We start from the raw sequence: 13,563 nt of genomic DNA, 5'->3' as shown, positions 1-13,563 counted from the left end.
AGATTAGGTATTACGAAGAAATGCTTTACTGTGAGGGTGGTCAGACACTGGAACAGGTTGCCCAGGGAAGTTGTGGATGCTCCACCCCTGGAAGTGTTCAAGGCCAGGCTGGATGTGGCTCTGAGTAACCTAGCCTAGTGGAAGATGTCCCTGCTCATGGCAGGGGAGTTGACTAGATGATCTTTGAGGTCTTTTCCATTCTATGATTCTATGATTCTATGATTCTATGACCTTGCTATTGGCTGGATCAGCACTGGATCACATAATAAACACGCTCTGGAGGTAGCTCAGTATTTACTAGATTTAATCTGAAAAGAGGCTTAGTTGAAGGCTCTCAGATACCAAGAGATACTAAATTAAACGAGATTTTATCATGTATGTAATTATTTATTGAGCTGAGAATCCATACAAGGTAAACAAATGTTTACACTATCATACAGTAAGCATTTCCAGGGCTTAATAAAAATGATTGTCACTCACTGTGCTTCACAAAAAAATCATTTTAATGAATAAATAATTTGATGAAATCAAAAAATATTTACAATATAAACAAATGAAAAAGCTTTGGATATATTAATCTGAACATCCTGTATTTTGCATTTCCTAACTGTATTTCACTCAAGATTCTCTCTCTGAAATGGGACAAAGTGGATAGAAATTACAACTCAACAAAGTTAACATGATTTGGTACATTTCTTTCTGTTAGTTCAGATAAGCTACATATGATTAATTTATTATGCACGTGTTAGAATACAAATATAACTAAAATAATATATTATCAAAATGCCAGACAGCATTCTCCACAGAACAGAAATGTACACTAGGCTGTGACAATAACTGAGAATCACAGGCAACGAAATATAACAGAAAAGTACAAATTCCTTCATAAGAATATAATTGTGCTCTCTTATTTACCAGAGGACTATGCTGCTTCACCACATCAATGGCTATGTATGAATACGGTGTTCAACAACTGCCATGTGGTTTGGTGTACGTTCATATGGGTGTCAAGCAGCGGCATTATAGTGGGAAACGGGCAGTGCAAGCGGTTTTATAAACACGTTTTTGGGCTCTTAAAAAAGAGCCAATTATACAAAGCAGTATAAGCATAACACTGAGAAGTCTTCATCTCATTTACAAAGATATCATGAAGCGACTTGCTTTGTTTGTGGTGGTGAAAGGAGGAACTTTGTCTGTGCTGTTTATACAATCAGCCAGAATTCAAGTATTCCAAAGCCACTTCATAGCAGAATTTGTATTGATCCTGAAAAATCAAAAGAAAACCACAAAGTCAGTTACTGAAGAAACTTAATTAAGGGGATCAATATTTCTCTTCTGTTGAAATTATTTACTATCAGCTGTCGTTAATGGGAACCAGTTTGCAAATCCAATTTATATTCAGATAAGAAAATCTTTATATTAACCACACAATAGACACTACACATGGTAATTTACAGTACTGCTTATGTTAGATGTGTATTCAGCTGCTCTAATACACTTGCATGAGAAAAATTGGCTGCACGTAAGCACATTGACTTGCAACCCTTCTGTCATCTGTCAAAATGCTCATGTAGCCCTTTACCAGAATTTGAGCTATTGAAATTCCTCCCTGGAAATGTTTATCTTAAAATAGATCCCGTGTTTAGTAGTTCCCAGATTGTAACTTTTGTTTTAATGTCACTCATACACTTGCTATATTTCAGGGCAAGAGCCACTTACTGCTGGTCTTCAGACCCAATCTGAAAGTCTGTCCCCTATCCAGTGCAATAGGCTTGTGAGATCAAGCCTGAGCTAAATTACTTGAATTCATTCCAGTTTATTTTTAGCAATTAACTGTGATGCACAAGTTAGGCTCTTAACAGCTCTCTTTTACCCAGAGTAAGTTTTCAGGGGCCATCCCTGTGCTCCAAACACAGACCTGCTGTTTTTATTTGCAACTGCGTGGAAAGAGAGTAAATCCCAGGGAAATCCCCTTCCTGAGGGATGCAAACCCAGTCTGCATCCTTCAGGGACAAATGGTCATGACTTGGCCCCCTTCACATCTTCAGCAGAACAGAGAAGCCAAATGCTTTTGACTGACCTGTGCCCACTCTGCAACTTTTAATGATGCACCTTTTAAATGATGCAGTCACTGATGCCTTCACAGTTTTGGATATGCACAAATATCCCTCTTATGTTTTCATTCTTGCTACTTGCAATACTATAAACATTCAAATGAAACAAAAAATCTGAAAGAAACAGTAGGTGCAGATTCCCTGAATCCAAGGGCTCCGGCTTTTGAAAATTCAATTTGGAAACACCTGCCAGTTTTATGACTATTTCTGATACTGAAATGCCTCTTTTACTTATGCACTTTAATCAGTTAATGAAAAGACAACTAGGCACATACTGTCATCTAGGAATAACAACAGACTTAACTAGCTGACAGCACTCAGCCTTCCCCATCCCCACATCACAAGTAGGAAGATGACAATTACTCTTTTCATTGAAGGAAACATTTTAGAGGATTAAGTCTTTTGGCCTGTACTTGTGTCTTTGGGTCACATTTTAGCTGAGAATAGAGTCCACCTTAATATGTGGAAGACCATGTGCTATTACAATAAACAAAAAGCCATCAGCAAGCACGGAACATTTCCAAGTTCTTTTTTTGAGAGCTTTGACTTTAAAAGAAAACAAGGTTCACATATAACCTAAGTGATGAATGAGTTTTATGTGAGGTTTTAAGATCCTCCAAGGTTGTGCCTTCTTCAGAATGAGAAAATAAAAAAAAGTAGAAAGGAAAGGAGTATTATATAAATTCCTTTTCTGCTTTTATTGCATATATGTTTCTAAACAAATGGAAATTATTCTATAACTACATAACAGATCAAAACAAGAGATCAGCCACTCATCCACTTCCAGTCTTCCATGCTCATTTTATGCTGACTTACTGATCCAGCTGAATAAATGTCATTTTTAGTAAACAGGATACCTGTCTTAAAGAGCAGACATATATTATTTCCCACTGTCTTCACTCATGAGTGTCTTTTGTACATTTTTATTATTCACTTCACAGTGAATATTAAGAGAGGTGTATTTAAAATTTTTTTCTAGGACACCTACAGATAAGTCGAATAACATTTATCACAGAATGCTCTGGGCATTCCGTAATAGAGATTTTGTAATACCAAGTGTTACCTTTGTATGATGGCTGAAAAATTTCATAGATTTCCATATTCTATGGATGTGGTATTCAAATTTTTACACTTGGAGTAAAACCAAACGTTTCAATGAAATAAGAGATGAATCTCTAAGTATGGATGTAAAGATGGCCTTTTAGCCTGTCAGAAAGTACCCAACAGGTATTGATAAAGCAGTCTTAAAACTATTTTTGTGAAATACTGTCATGATTCTGAGCATTTAATCTTTTACCATAAAATTTTACAAGGTAAATGAATATTATTGTTCTCACTTTTCAGATATGGAAACTGAGGCAAAGACAGATTAATGTAAGAAAGGCCATAAAGGATAAATTCAGTAACAGGAGTAGGAAAAAAAATCATGTGTCGCAATTCCCTTATACCATGAAGCAATCTACTTGAAAATCAAAACCTTGCTAATTCAAATATTTGTTCCTACAAGGTAACAGACCAAGACTGAAGAGATGTCATTCTAACTCTGCTCAGTCAGTGCATTACGTGATAATGGGGAAAATTCTGATTGTCCCCTGCCTCCATTCTGCTGTCTGTAAAATAAGAAAAACAATACTAATCTCCTTCACAAGTGCTTTGAAATTTAAAAAAAAAAAAAGTCCTTACAAGGCCTTTCAATGCCTTCCAGATATTCTCAATAACACTCTCAATTTACTAAAAGGTACTTTTATATTCTAAAATAATACACTTAGCTTTTGATTAAAAAAATTCTCTTCTGCAAAATGGAGACAGTTGCCTGACAAATCTATAGCTGGAGAACTGTCACAAATGGGAATTTATAGAGAGCATTTTCTTCAACTGTACATCTTCACACAGGTAATTTTCTTTTTTATTTCTATAAAATAAATGAATAAGATATCAGTGTGTTCTGTGGACTTGAGCTCTGGGAGAATGGGGAACAGCAGGCTTGCCAAGTCTCTGTCCAAACTATACTACCTGAATGAAGATGTAGGACATTTTTCTTAATATCTAGGAAATAAAAATGTATGGTTCTCAGCATGATGATTCTCCTCCTGAGAACATAAACTAGAGGAAAAGAAGCCAACTAAGCTGCTCCCTCCCCAGTGAAAGCTTGGTAGTTTCTCACTGATTCAAGATTCACAGTTCCACGTTGCTGGCTCATGGTCCTATGGTACTGCTTGTAATTCCCGCTCCTTGCTTTGCATAGCTGACAAAATCTGGTCTTTTTCCATGTGCCTGGCCAGAGCAGGGCCAGGGGAGGGTCTTGGACTTCACAGGCAGGCTGGAAGGGAGCACTGAGTTGGGGGATGTGGTGGCAGCCCTTCTTCCACATGAGAGATGGGGCACAGTGATACATGTGGTGGCGAGGTGGATATCCCTGCCCATCTCCACATGCACCTGAAAACCTCACTCTTTCTGCCCATTCTCCAGTGTGTTTTGCACTTGGACATTGTTAGCTCACCTGAGAGGGGGATCTCCCCTAAAATTACAAGAGCTTGGGTCATCTTAGTGAGATGCCTCCTGCCTCACCCTGGGCATGCTGTAGAAAAGTTGCTAAAATGACCCAAACTTGTTTAACCAGCACTTGCAAAATTGGATCGGATTGGGTTAGCATCCCTGAAAGCACCCACATGCTGCTTCCTCCTGACTATGACATTAAATCAAATACAGCTGCCTCTTAAGCAGCCACCTCTGCAGCAGGATGTTGTAAAACAGTGTCTTTTATAGCCCAGGTTTCAGAACAGGTTATTACACTACACCCATCCCCAAGTACAAAACTACACGCTGGAGTGTAAGAACCTGCTGGTTTAAGCTGTTCTGCAGCTCTTCTGGCATAGCAGCTGGCACTTCAGCAATTCTCCTTTTAAAAAAGAAGCTCATAAAACACTCTCTAGAAAAATAATTGCACATGGCCCCCTGTTTCTGAACTTCTTTAATCTTTCTATGAGATAGAGCAACCATAATTAAATGCAATATTCTGGATGTCAAACTGAAATTCATGGCTTTGATAAATATTAGGCGATTAAGCTATTTATAAAATATATAATTTGAAAATCTGGCATTTCATTTTACATAACTATTATTTCTACCATGCAAGGGCTGCTCTCCACTTGGCTCAGCCTGCTAGAAAAGAAAATTAATAAGGATGTTCATCTGAAAGTTTAAAACTCTTAAAAAATTCAAATGAATGGAGACAAAGTCTCCTTGGGAAAAAAGCAGTGTAAAAATACTCTTACAAGTGAAGTGACTTCATTATCCCCTTTGAAAATGACTTGCTTGCTTTGTGAACAACTCCCATTGCAAAACCTGGAAATCTTACTGAGTCTTCTGAGAAAAAGGAACATTTTCTATTTAGTGGTGCAGTTAAAAAGCTCATACCAGAAGGTCCACCATGTTAGGCTTATTATTCCTCAGTGTTTTCACAGCATGGAATACGTCAACAGCCCTCTGATGTCGAAGCATTTCACAAACAATACTGATTGCACAAAATGTCCCACTGCGGCCACCTCCATTCCTACAATAAAAGTGACAAAATGGCTCAGTTACAATTGAGTCTATGTTACAAGTTTGTACAGCAACAGGGATGGCTACAGAACGCATGAGTTCCAGCAGGGAGAAGCCACAGAGCATTCCTGGCCTCAAAGGCTACTGAACTCTAGGCAAAACACACATTTTAATTGAAATTAATGTGATGAAAGATCTCAAAGCTATGATTCAGAATTCAGCAGGCTGACAGCCTGAAGGGAATTGAATGGCTGAGTTTTACACCACTCTTCAGTGAACACTTGAGACAGTGATGCTAAAATAGAGACAAAGTCCTTTTAGATGCAGTTCAACACTGCTTTGCACTGTAAACATACATAGTTGCAATGAGCATCAGGTCTGGAAATATTATAGAGAAAGTGAATCTCTGAGTTCTTTTATTCCGGATCCTAGTGCTTTGCTTCTGGATGCAAGGGCATTTCAGAGGAACAGCAAAAGCACCAGAAATTTAATCTGTGGGAGTCTGTCTGGTGGCTGCACACTTGGTATGGCACTGGCTGCTGCTGCCATGTTCCCCTGGCTGATGCTCTCACCCACTGGCAGCAGGCAGAGGGGATAACTTTTTTCAAAAGGACTGCTTTTAAAAAGTGTATCTAGTTCCCCTCCACCCACAGTATCAGAGGATGAGAACCCGAAGTGACTTGCTAACAAAGGAGCCAGGCACAAATGCTCATACGCATGATCAAATACAGCATTTAATAACACTTTATCCGTGGTTATTTTTAATCTTCAAGAGAATCTCTTTCTTTCTGGAAACCCCATTATTTCTACTGCAATTCTAATCAGAATTTTTAGGCTGCGCTTCACTGAAAATAATAAACCTTAATAATTACCAGAGCACAGACTAGTTAGGTAGCAGCTCTTTCAAACCAGCTTCGCAAATGGTTGATTTTCAAAAGAAGATACAACATTGCACATCTGTCACATCCAGGCAGTATGAAAAGAATGCTCTCTGCTGCCAAAACATTGCCTGATATTGTGGGACTCTTTGAGAATTTTAATTAAAATAAAGTAATTTAAAAGGATTATATTAGAGCTTTTTCTTTCTTTACTGCCTGGAAGTGACGCATGTGTGATGTTGTACAACTATTTAATATCATCAGCCACCTCAGAGATAACAGTAATTTGCACTTCAAAAGGATCTTTTCAGCTAAAGATCTCAAAACATTAATTAATCACATTGCACAATGCTTCTTTGATGAAAGTATTATTATCCCCATTCTACAGATGGAGAAACTGAAGAGCAATGACTTGTTCAAGGTCAGTGATACTGGGAATTATTATTATATTCTTAGATTTTCCTCCATCATTCTAACATGGGGTCCCAACTTTTGAACATGGTTTTCCTATTACCATGACTCTTCTCCATCATGGCAGCACCTTTAAACAGATGTTTGGAGAAAGATGAATATAACTTCAAGCACTGAAGACTTGGTCTCAAAAGATCGGCTACTGCTGAGAGCAAACAGCACGTACAGGTATTAAATCATATCAAAAGGAGAATGGTGGCAGAGTGGATGAGAATCTGCATCAGTGGATCACAATATCACAGGAGGACAAAAATACATAACATTATTAGAAAGGTAAGGTAATTACAGCATCTTTGTAACTGGTCTATCACACCACTTTTGCTTCTGTGCTTTATGAGTGGAAGAGAAATCACCCTTCAATGCTACCTATTTCTACAGTTCTTATCTCTAGAAATAAAAGGTACATTGTTCTGAAGGTACAATTCTGATTCACTGTGAATAAATATGCAACTTTTCCATTTGCAAAAGTCCCTGGACATTTTTATATAAAATAGAGTTAACTTGTACCCATCATCTTCTCACAGGGGTCTAACAAAGGACAGAGAGGGAATTACGCAATATTGTATTATGCAGTTCCAGAATAGATAGATGCCTCTTCATCTCTTCACAAATCTTTTAAAATCTGGCATAAATTCTGTAACAGTATTCCCCTACTTTCTCTCTTCCTTTTCCATTACTTACAAGCAATGTACAACTGTGCGTCCCTCTCCCCCATTGTATTCTTCCTGCCACTTATCCACTTGACGGATGAGCTTCAAGAAGGAGCGCTTAGAAACCGGAGTGTCTCTGTACATGGGCCATCCCAGGAATTGGAACTGCTGCACCATCCGATAGCCATCTTGGGGCTGTAGAGATTCAGAAAAAAGCAGGAAAAATAGCAGCATTTTTTGGGGGGTAAATAATTTAGATATTTGAATCAGCAAGGAAAGTTGTTCAAGCAGATGATTGCTAACAAACTACTAATGTAATTTCAACTGCTCTTGAGGACTTATGACTTTTAATTTCCAACTAAGTTATTAGAACAAGAATTTTTAAATAGAGTGCTATACAAATAGTCTGGAATAGAGCAATAGTACAGCTGCATGATCAAGCAAATAATTAATTAATATTATAGCAGGAACTTGGTAGCAAAGATGGAGCTGCAACACAACTTCAGTTATATACCCTTTTCACATACACGCTTCAGTAATTTTAAGAACGTTTATGTGTTTCTGTCTTTTTTGTAAGAAAGGTCAAAAACTTTCAAGATATTTTGAAGCAGGAAACATTAAAAAAACCAAACAGAACCCTCAGATGTTTCTGGCTTATAAAATTTATCTAACTATATTTTGTTTTATTGTGTTCTATTGCAGCAGTCAGAACCCCTTTGGTGAAACGTTACTGAACAGTTGCTTTATGGTGATTTAAAATAAAAAAGGAGCACAGAACAAGTGTTAGTGGCAGAAAACTAGTCCTTTGAAAAGGACATAATAAACATGCACATGAAAACTGGTTTTGTAGTCTACAATTTGCCACTTCTGTGCAAAGCGAGGGCATTTTAGTGCCACTCTTAAAATGAACGACACACAGAAATGTTGACATTACATTTTATTCTCTAGAGTAAGAGTTAATAGAGAGCATGTAAGATTAACAAAATACAGGAATAAACCAAACTGGATGCAGCATTAGGTATGTTCTCCAACCAGTTTTGTCTGCTTTATGTCAAAATTTGGAATTTACTGATTTCTTGTCCAGCTGCTTTCAGCTGATGGCCCCTCTTCCCAAAGCACAGCAGCCAGACCCAGCGCCTGCTGAAGCTCACATTAACGATGCTGGAGGTTGTGTTTTCATATTGCCACACTTACTGAGAATACCAGGCCTTGATAGTATTAAAGAAGTATCTTGAAGTTTACAATCTGTTTCCCTGTTTGGATATTAGCATATTTTTTGGTGTGGTTTTGGAGTCTCACTGTACTGAGACGTATCAGATCTCAGGGCAGTTCTTGATTTTTTTTAGGAGGGAGTGCTACTTATTCCCAGCTATGGCTCTTTTGTGATCAATACCAGCCCAGTGCAAAGGCTTCCTGGATGGGAAGAGATGCCTGGTCTGTGGTGGAATCTTTTTTCCTCTCAGCTTGAAAGACATGCCTTGTTTAGTCTTCTATCACCTTTATGGAAGCATAAAAGCTCGATATGAGAACCCACTTGCCCCTCTGAAGCTCTTACATATTTTATGAAGTGTGTTTAGTGGGACAGGATGTTCACTAAGTTTGGGACTGCTACTGAAAAACATGCCTGGTATTGGTGCACAGCTTTCTTCACATGACACAAGATACAAATATGCAAGATGGCTGAACCGCTGAAAACAGCACTAGTTTCAGCATTTCCTGGCTACCATACAGTCTGAATACTGCATTTATTTCATTTGCATTTAACACACTTATGATATGCATTAAAATATTTCTTGCTTATACATAGAAGGATTTTTTTCTCATTCATTATGGTGTGACTCAGTATTGCACCATTGCTTTCAAATAAGTAAGCTGAAAAATGAAAATTGTTCTATGTGAGTTTAATTTTTTTGATTTGAGTGAAGTCAATTCATCTACTGATACAGAATTGTTTTGCAAATAACATCCTTACTCTGGCTGCATTATAAATTCGAAATATCCGGCTGATTATGTCTTCTTCTAAATCAGCTGATACAAACTCCACCTGAATAGGACCGTGCCGGTGTACTCCATTTTCTGGCCAGTACTGAGGGCATAGCTGTAGAAGACCATGAAAAAAAAAGAATGCAGTTAATAATTTTGAATTTCATGCTGCCTCAACATACTTTTTTGTATTTTAATTTATGATACATGTATTACTGAAATTCTAGTACAATATCTTTATAAAATACAATATCTTCCACTAGTTTTGAGCACTCTGCTTTTACAATGCCTTTTCATGTAACTGAACATACTATTTCTTGCTGCTGCACTTGCTGTTCTCTGGTATTTGGAGTAAAACACTTCTGACACTCAATGTTAATTCTGCAATGCATTTTGACAAGACAGGAGATACTGACAAGTATTACCATATCTCAGAGACAGTGTGGAGCCTAAAGACCAAAGGCCTGGTATCTCCAACTGCCCTGAAAGGTTACTATTAATTCAAGCTACATTAGAATGTGTGATTGATGAACCCTATGAAGGGTTCATCAATTCTCAAAACTGAGGACTTAATGTTCACATCTGTTTCACCCGTGACCAATGATATCAGCATTCCTTTAAATTTTCAACAACTGCCTAATTTCTTCTATGAATGACACCTGAAAATATAATCATGCTTTCTTCAGTGTTCAGAAGACACTAGTTCTAGGTACCTAAAGATCACAAAGTAATATTACCATTATCTTGCACAGTTTTAGTGTCTAATAATATATGATGGCTTAATCCAGGAACCAATTATCATCTATGTTAATACTTTAAAGATTAAATCAACACTTCGCGAGGAGGTTTTTGAAGCTAGACTCTGCCTGTCCATTTTTTCTTCATGAAAATCCTAATGATTTTTTTTTTTGCCAGGGATATTTAGAGCAGTTCAAGCACATAGCTTTTGTAAGCATTCACCAAAATTAAATATGAACTCATGAAATTTTGTTTGCTTGCAGAAGCATTGATGTCAGATTTGGAACTTTTTATTTTCATTCAGTAAAACAGCTGTGGTCTTCATTCTGCTGCATTGCTGTTGGTGATCCAGAGCAGAGCTGACAAATCACATTTACTCCAGATGTTGTTTTGCATTTCTTATAACACTTAGTCCTCAACAAAGCTGTTTAGAGATGGCTACATTTTAGGAAAACATAATCATTTACTACATCAATTAAAATGAAAACAGGGTCTGATTTGCAGGAGATCACTTTAACAAGTTAAACCCAGGAATTTCAAGTAGAAAAATATATTTTCATTTATTTTAACCTCCCTCTATGATTTGGTCTGCTGAGCAAACTGCTTTCCAAATACTGTCTAAATCTTTCACAAATTTTTTTAATGAAACATGCTAGTGTACAGGATAACAAAATAAAATGCATACAAGAGGTGCAAATTCCAGTGCTCAGATCATTTAACATGTGCACATTTTAGGACACATGTTCCAAATACACAGGAATACTGCTTTGCAGATATTTGACAAATACTTAAATGATAAAAAGTGAAGATGTTTGCTGGAGCTGTTTTAGGAAGCCAAGATTTTCAATTTCTAAAGAAACCAAAAGCATTTAGGTCTGCACATTTTGCATGCAAGTGATACTAGCAACTCTCTTTAAGCCAGAGTCACTGTGGAGGGTTGAATTTCATTTCCCAATAGAGCATAACAATCCACATAAATGGTAACATCGAAACAGAACTTTAAACACTTCATATATACATAAATAATAATGATAACAGTAATTATTAATAAATCTGAATGTAATGCGTGTTTTTAATAAGCTGTGCCCTCTCTCCACTTCTGTTTGCTCTGAGGGTTTTGAGATTTATTCCTAATGAAAAGATTGTTACTCACATTAGAGGTAAAAGGTTTAACATACTGCAGAGGCAGGTGCATTAACTGCATATCCCAATAGCTTTTAAATCCTGTGAGGGTAATAAATGCTTGAAATAGCCATGCCCTATTGTAAATTCAAAACACATCTGACAAATTAAAAAAACTCTGTTCAGCAGTCCCTAACAGCCTGACTCCCTTGAGTCTTTCCTTATTCACTCAGAAAATAATCTTAGATTCATGAATAAAAGTTTTGTCTTTCATTTCTATTTTTTCTCCCTGTAGACAGCGAAGGGCTTGAAATCAGAAATTCGGTCTTTAAAATAGCGTGTGGAATTCCTACAAGTTCCTTTGAAAGACCAAACGGAAGATTAGTATCTTTTAAAAACAAATTCTACATGTTAAAATTTTTTTCTAAGTGTGTGCAATACTGAACAAAGCTAAAAAGATTTTTGATCATATCACAAATAAAAATGACATGCAGTCTTCTATAAAAAAATCTATAATTGCTCTTAACCAATAATTAACAAATATCTACATATTAGGAATCCAGATTACCACCACATTATTCTAGCAGAGGGTTAGTGCAATTTTTTGGAACTAAGGAAATTATATCTGTGTAAGAACTTGGAACTGCACAGTTGTGACCCAGGCTCTAGGATGCTTAGTGATTAATCCTAGTGATTAAATTGCCAAACCAGTAGGTTCGGTTTTCCAATTTTCTGAACAACATCTACAGCATTGTACAACCCTTTTGTAAGGTAATTACATTCCCCCACACATTCCATTGCCCTGTTTTCTCTTAGGAAGGAAGCTTAGTCTCCAATCTTGTTTAGATCCTATCTCCTTGCTAATGACGACATCATTTTGTGCAAAACACAACACAGATTTTCACACTGGGAACATCTATTTCCCTGGTAAGCAGACCAAGGTCATTGACCTGTATCGGGCAGGCTAATGAATAGCTGTTGGCTTCTGTTTGTGACTTTTGGTTACCGTTAGTACGTTTCAGACTTGAGTCAGAATTTCACAGCCATCATTTTTGGGTTTTAGCAGCTCTTCCCAAACCACGTTCTCTTAGAATAAATTACAGGTGTATGCACTTATGTGTGTGTGCATTAAGATTTTGGTGGAGAAGCTGCTGATGGTCTGATTTATTCCTCTTTCCCTAAGTGTATCCGCAAGCTACAGATCAATTTTTTAGCATGTAAGTATTTAATGTTGTTTTATAAAACTAATTACATCCTAAAGCTCTTCTGAAATGCTGAAGCACTAGCTCTACTCTTTTGAATGAAGCAGTTTTCTGGACTTACTTGTGCAGGATCTACATCATTCAGCATAACTATTGAAGTGCAGTGATAATCTAGGACCAGTCTCCAGAAATCTTTGACGGTATTTGGTAAAGGATGCTGTGTAACTATAAAAGCTGATGGTTGCTTGTAGCTCTGCAAAGAAGTAATGAGACAATGAGAAGAATGGTAAGAGGTAAAAATTCATTTAGCAGAATGTCAGTCATAGCCCCAAAACTTTGGGACTGAAAGCATTATTGCTATTTTCTATATAATTAATATATTGTTTTCAGCTCTTTCTTGAGATCTTATATGCTTCAAAGTTAATAAATTGCATTTGGGCAGAATATAACTTCTGCAGATGTTATATTTCTAAAATGTATTTCATGCCACAGGCATAGAGTAAAATCATAGAGTTGCTTCCAATTCAACTCATACAAAATTTTGAGCAACGGGTTTGTTTTGAGCTGCTAATGGACAGATTAATCTTCGATGTTTGCATTTAGCTCTCAATTTGAATGATGCCTGTGAAAGGAAATATCTAGTTATTTTTCAGAAATATTATTGAAATTCTGGTCTATCTGACAGCATGGAGGATACCCAGGGGATAAATTTTAGTGCTCTTTGTTTCTTTTAGTACCAGAATATGTCATTGACTGAGCTGTTTGTTGGAACTTTTCCACTGTGGATCTCAAACTAGCATTTTCACTTACATCCTCCTGAGGAGAAGGCTAGTGTGGCCATACTGGAGCCATTGCTGGGATG

At 37.0% G+C, this 13,563-nt stretch overlaps 1 protein-coding gene across 10 annotated transcripts in view; it reads right to left on the bottom strand.

The window, feature by feature from the left end:
- Positions 1–366: 366 nt before the first annotated feature.
- PTPRM (protein tyrosine phosphatase, receptor type M) overlaps positions 367–13,563 on the bottom strand; it is a 459,625-nt gene continuing 446,428 nt past the window's right edge. For all 10 annotated transcript variants that reach the window (XM_027650889.1, XM_027650890.1, XM_027650892.1 and 7 more), the window contains 5 exons: positions 12,823–12,954; positions 9,629–9,754; positions 7,688–7,851; positions 5,532–5,667; positions 367–1,264 (listed from right to left, as the gene is read on the bottom strand). In XM_027650889.1, coding sequence (XP_027506690.1) covers positions 1,211–1,264; positions 5,532–5,667; positions 7,688–7,851; positions 9,629–9,754; positions 12,823–12,954 — 612 coding nt within the window. In that variant the 3' untranslated portion in view covers positions 367–1,210. The remainder of the gene's footprint in view (positions 1,265–5,531; positions 5,668–7,687; positions 7,852–9,628; positions 9,755–12,822; positions 12,955–13,563) is intronic.

This window comes from Corapipo altera, unplaced genomic scaffold (genome assembly GCF_003945725.1).
Source record: "Corapipo altera isolate COAL_440 unplaced genomic scaffold, ASM394572v1 24, whole genome shotgun sequence".
Taxonomy (NCBI): Eukaryota; Metazoa; Chordata; class Aves; order Passeriformes; family Pipridae; genus Corapipo; species Corapipo altera.
This window is presented reverse-complemented; position numbering and strand designations above follow the sequence as displayed.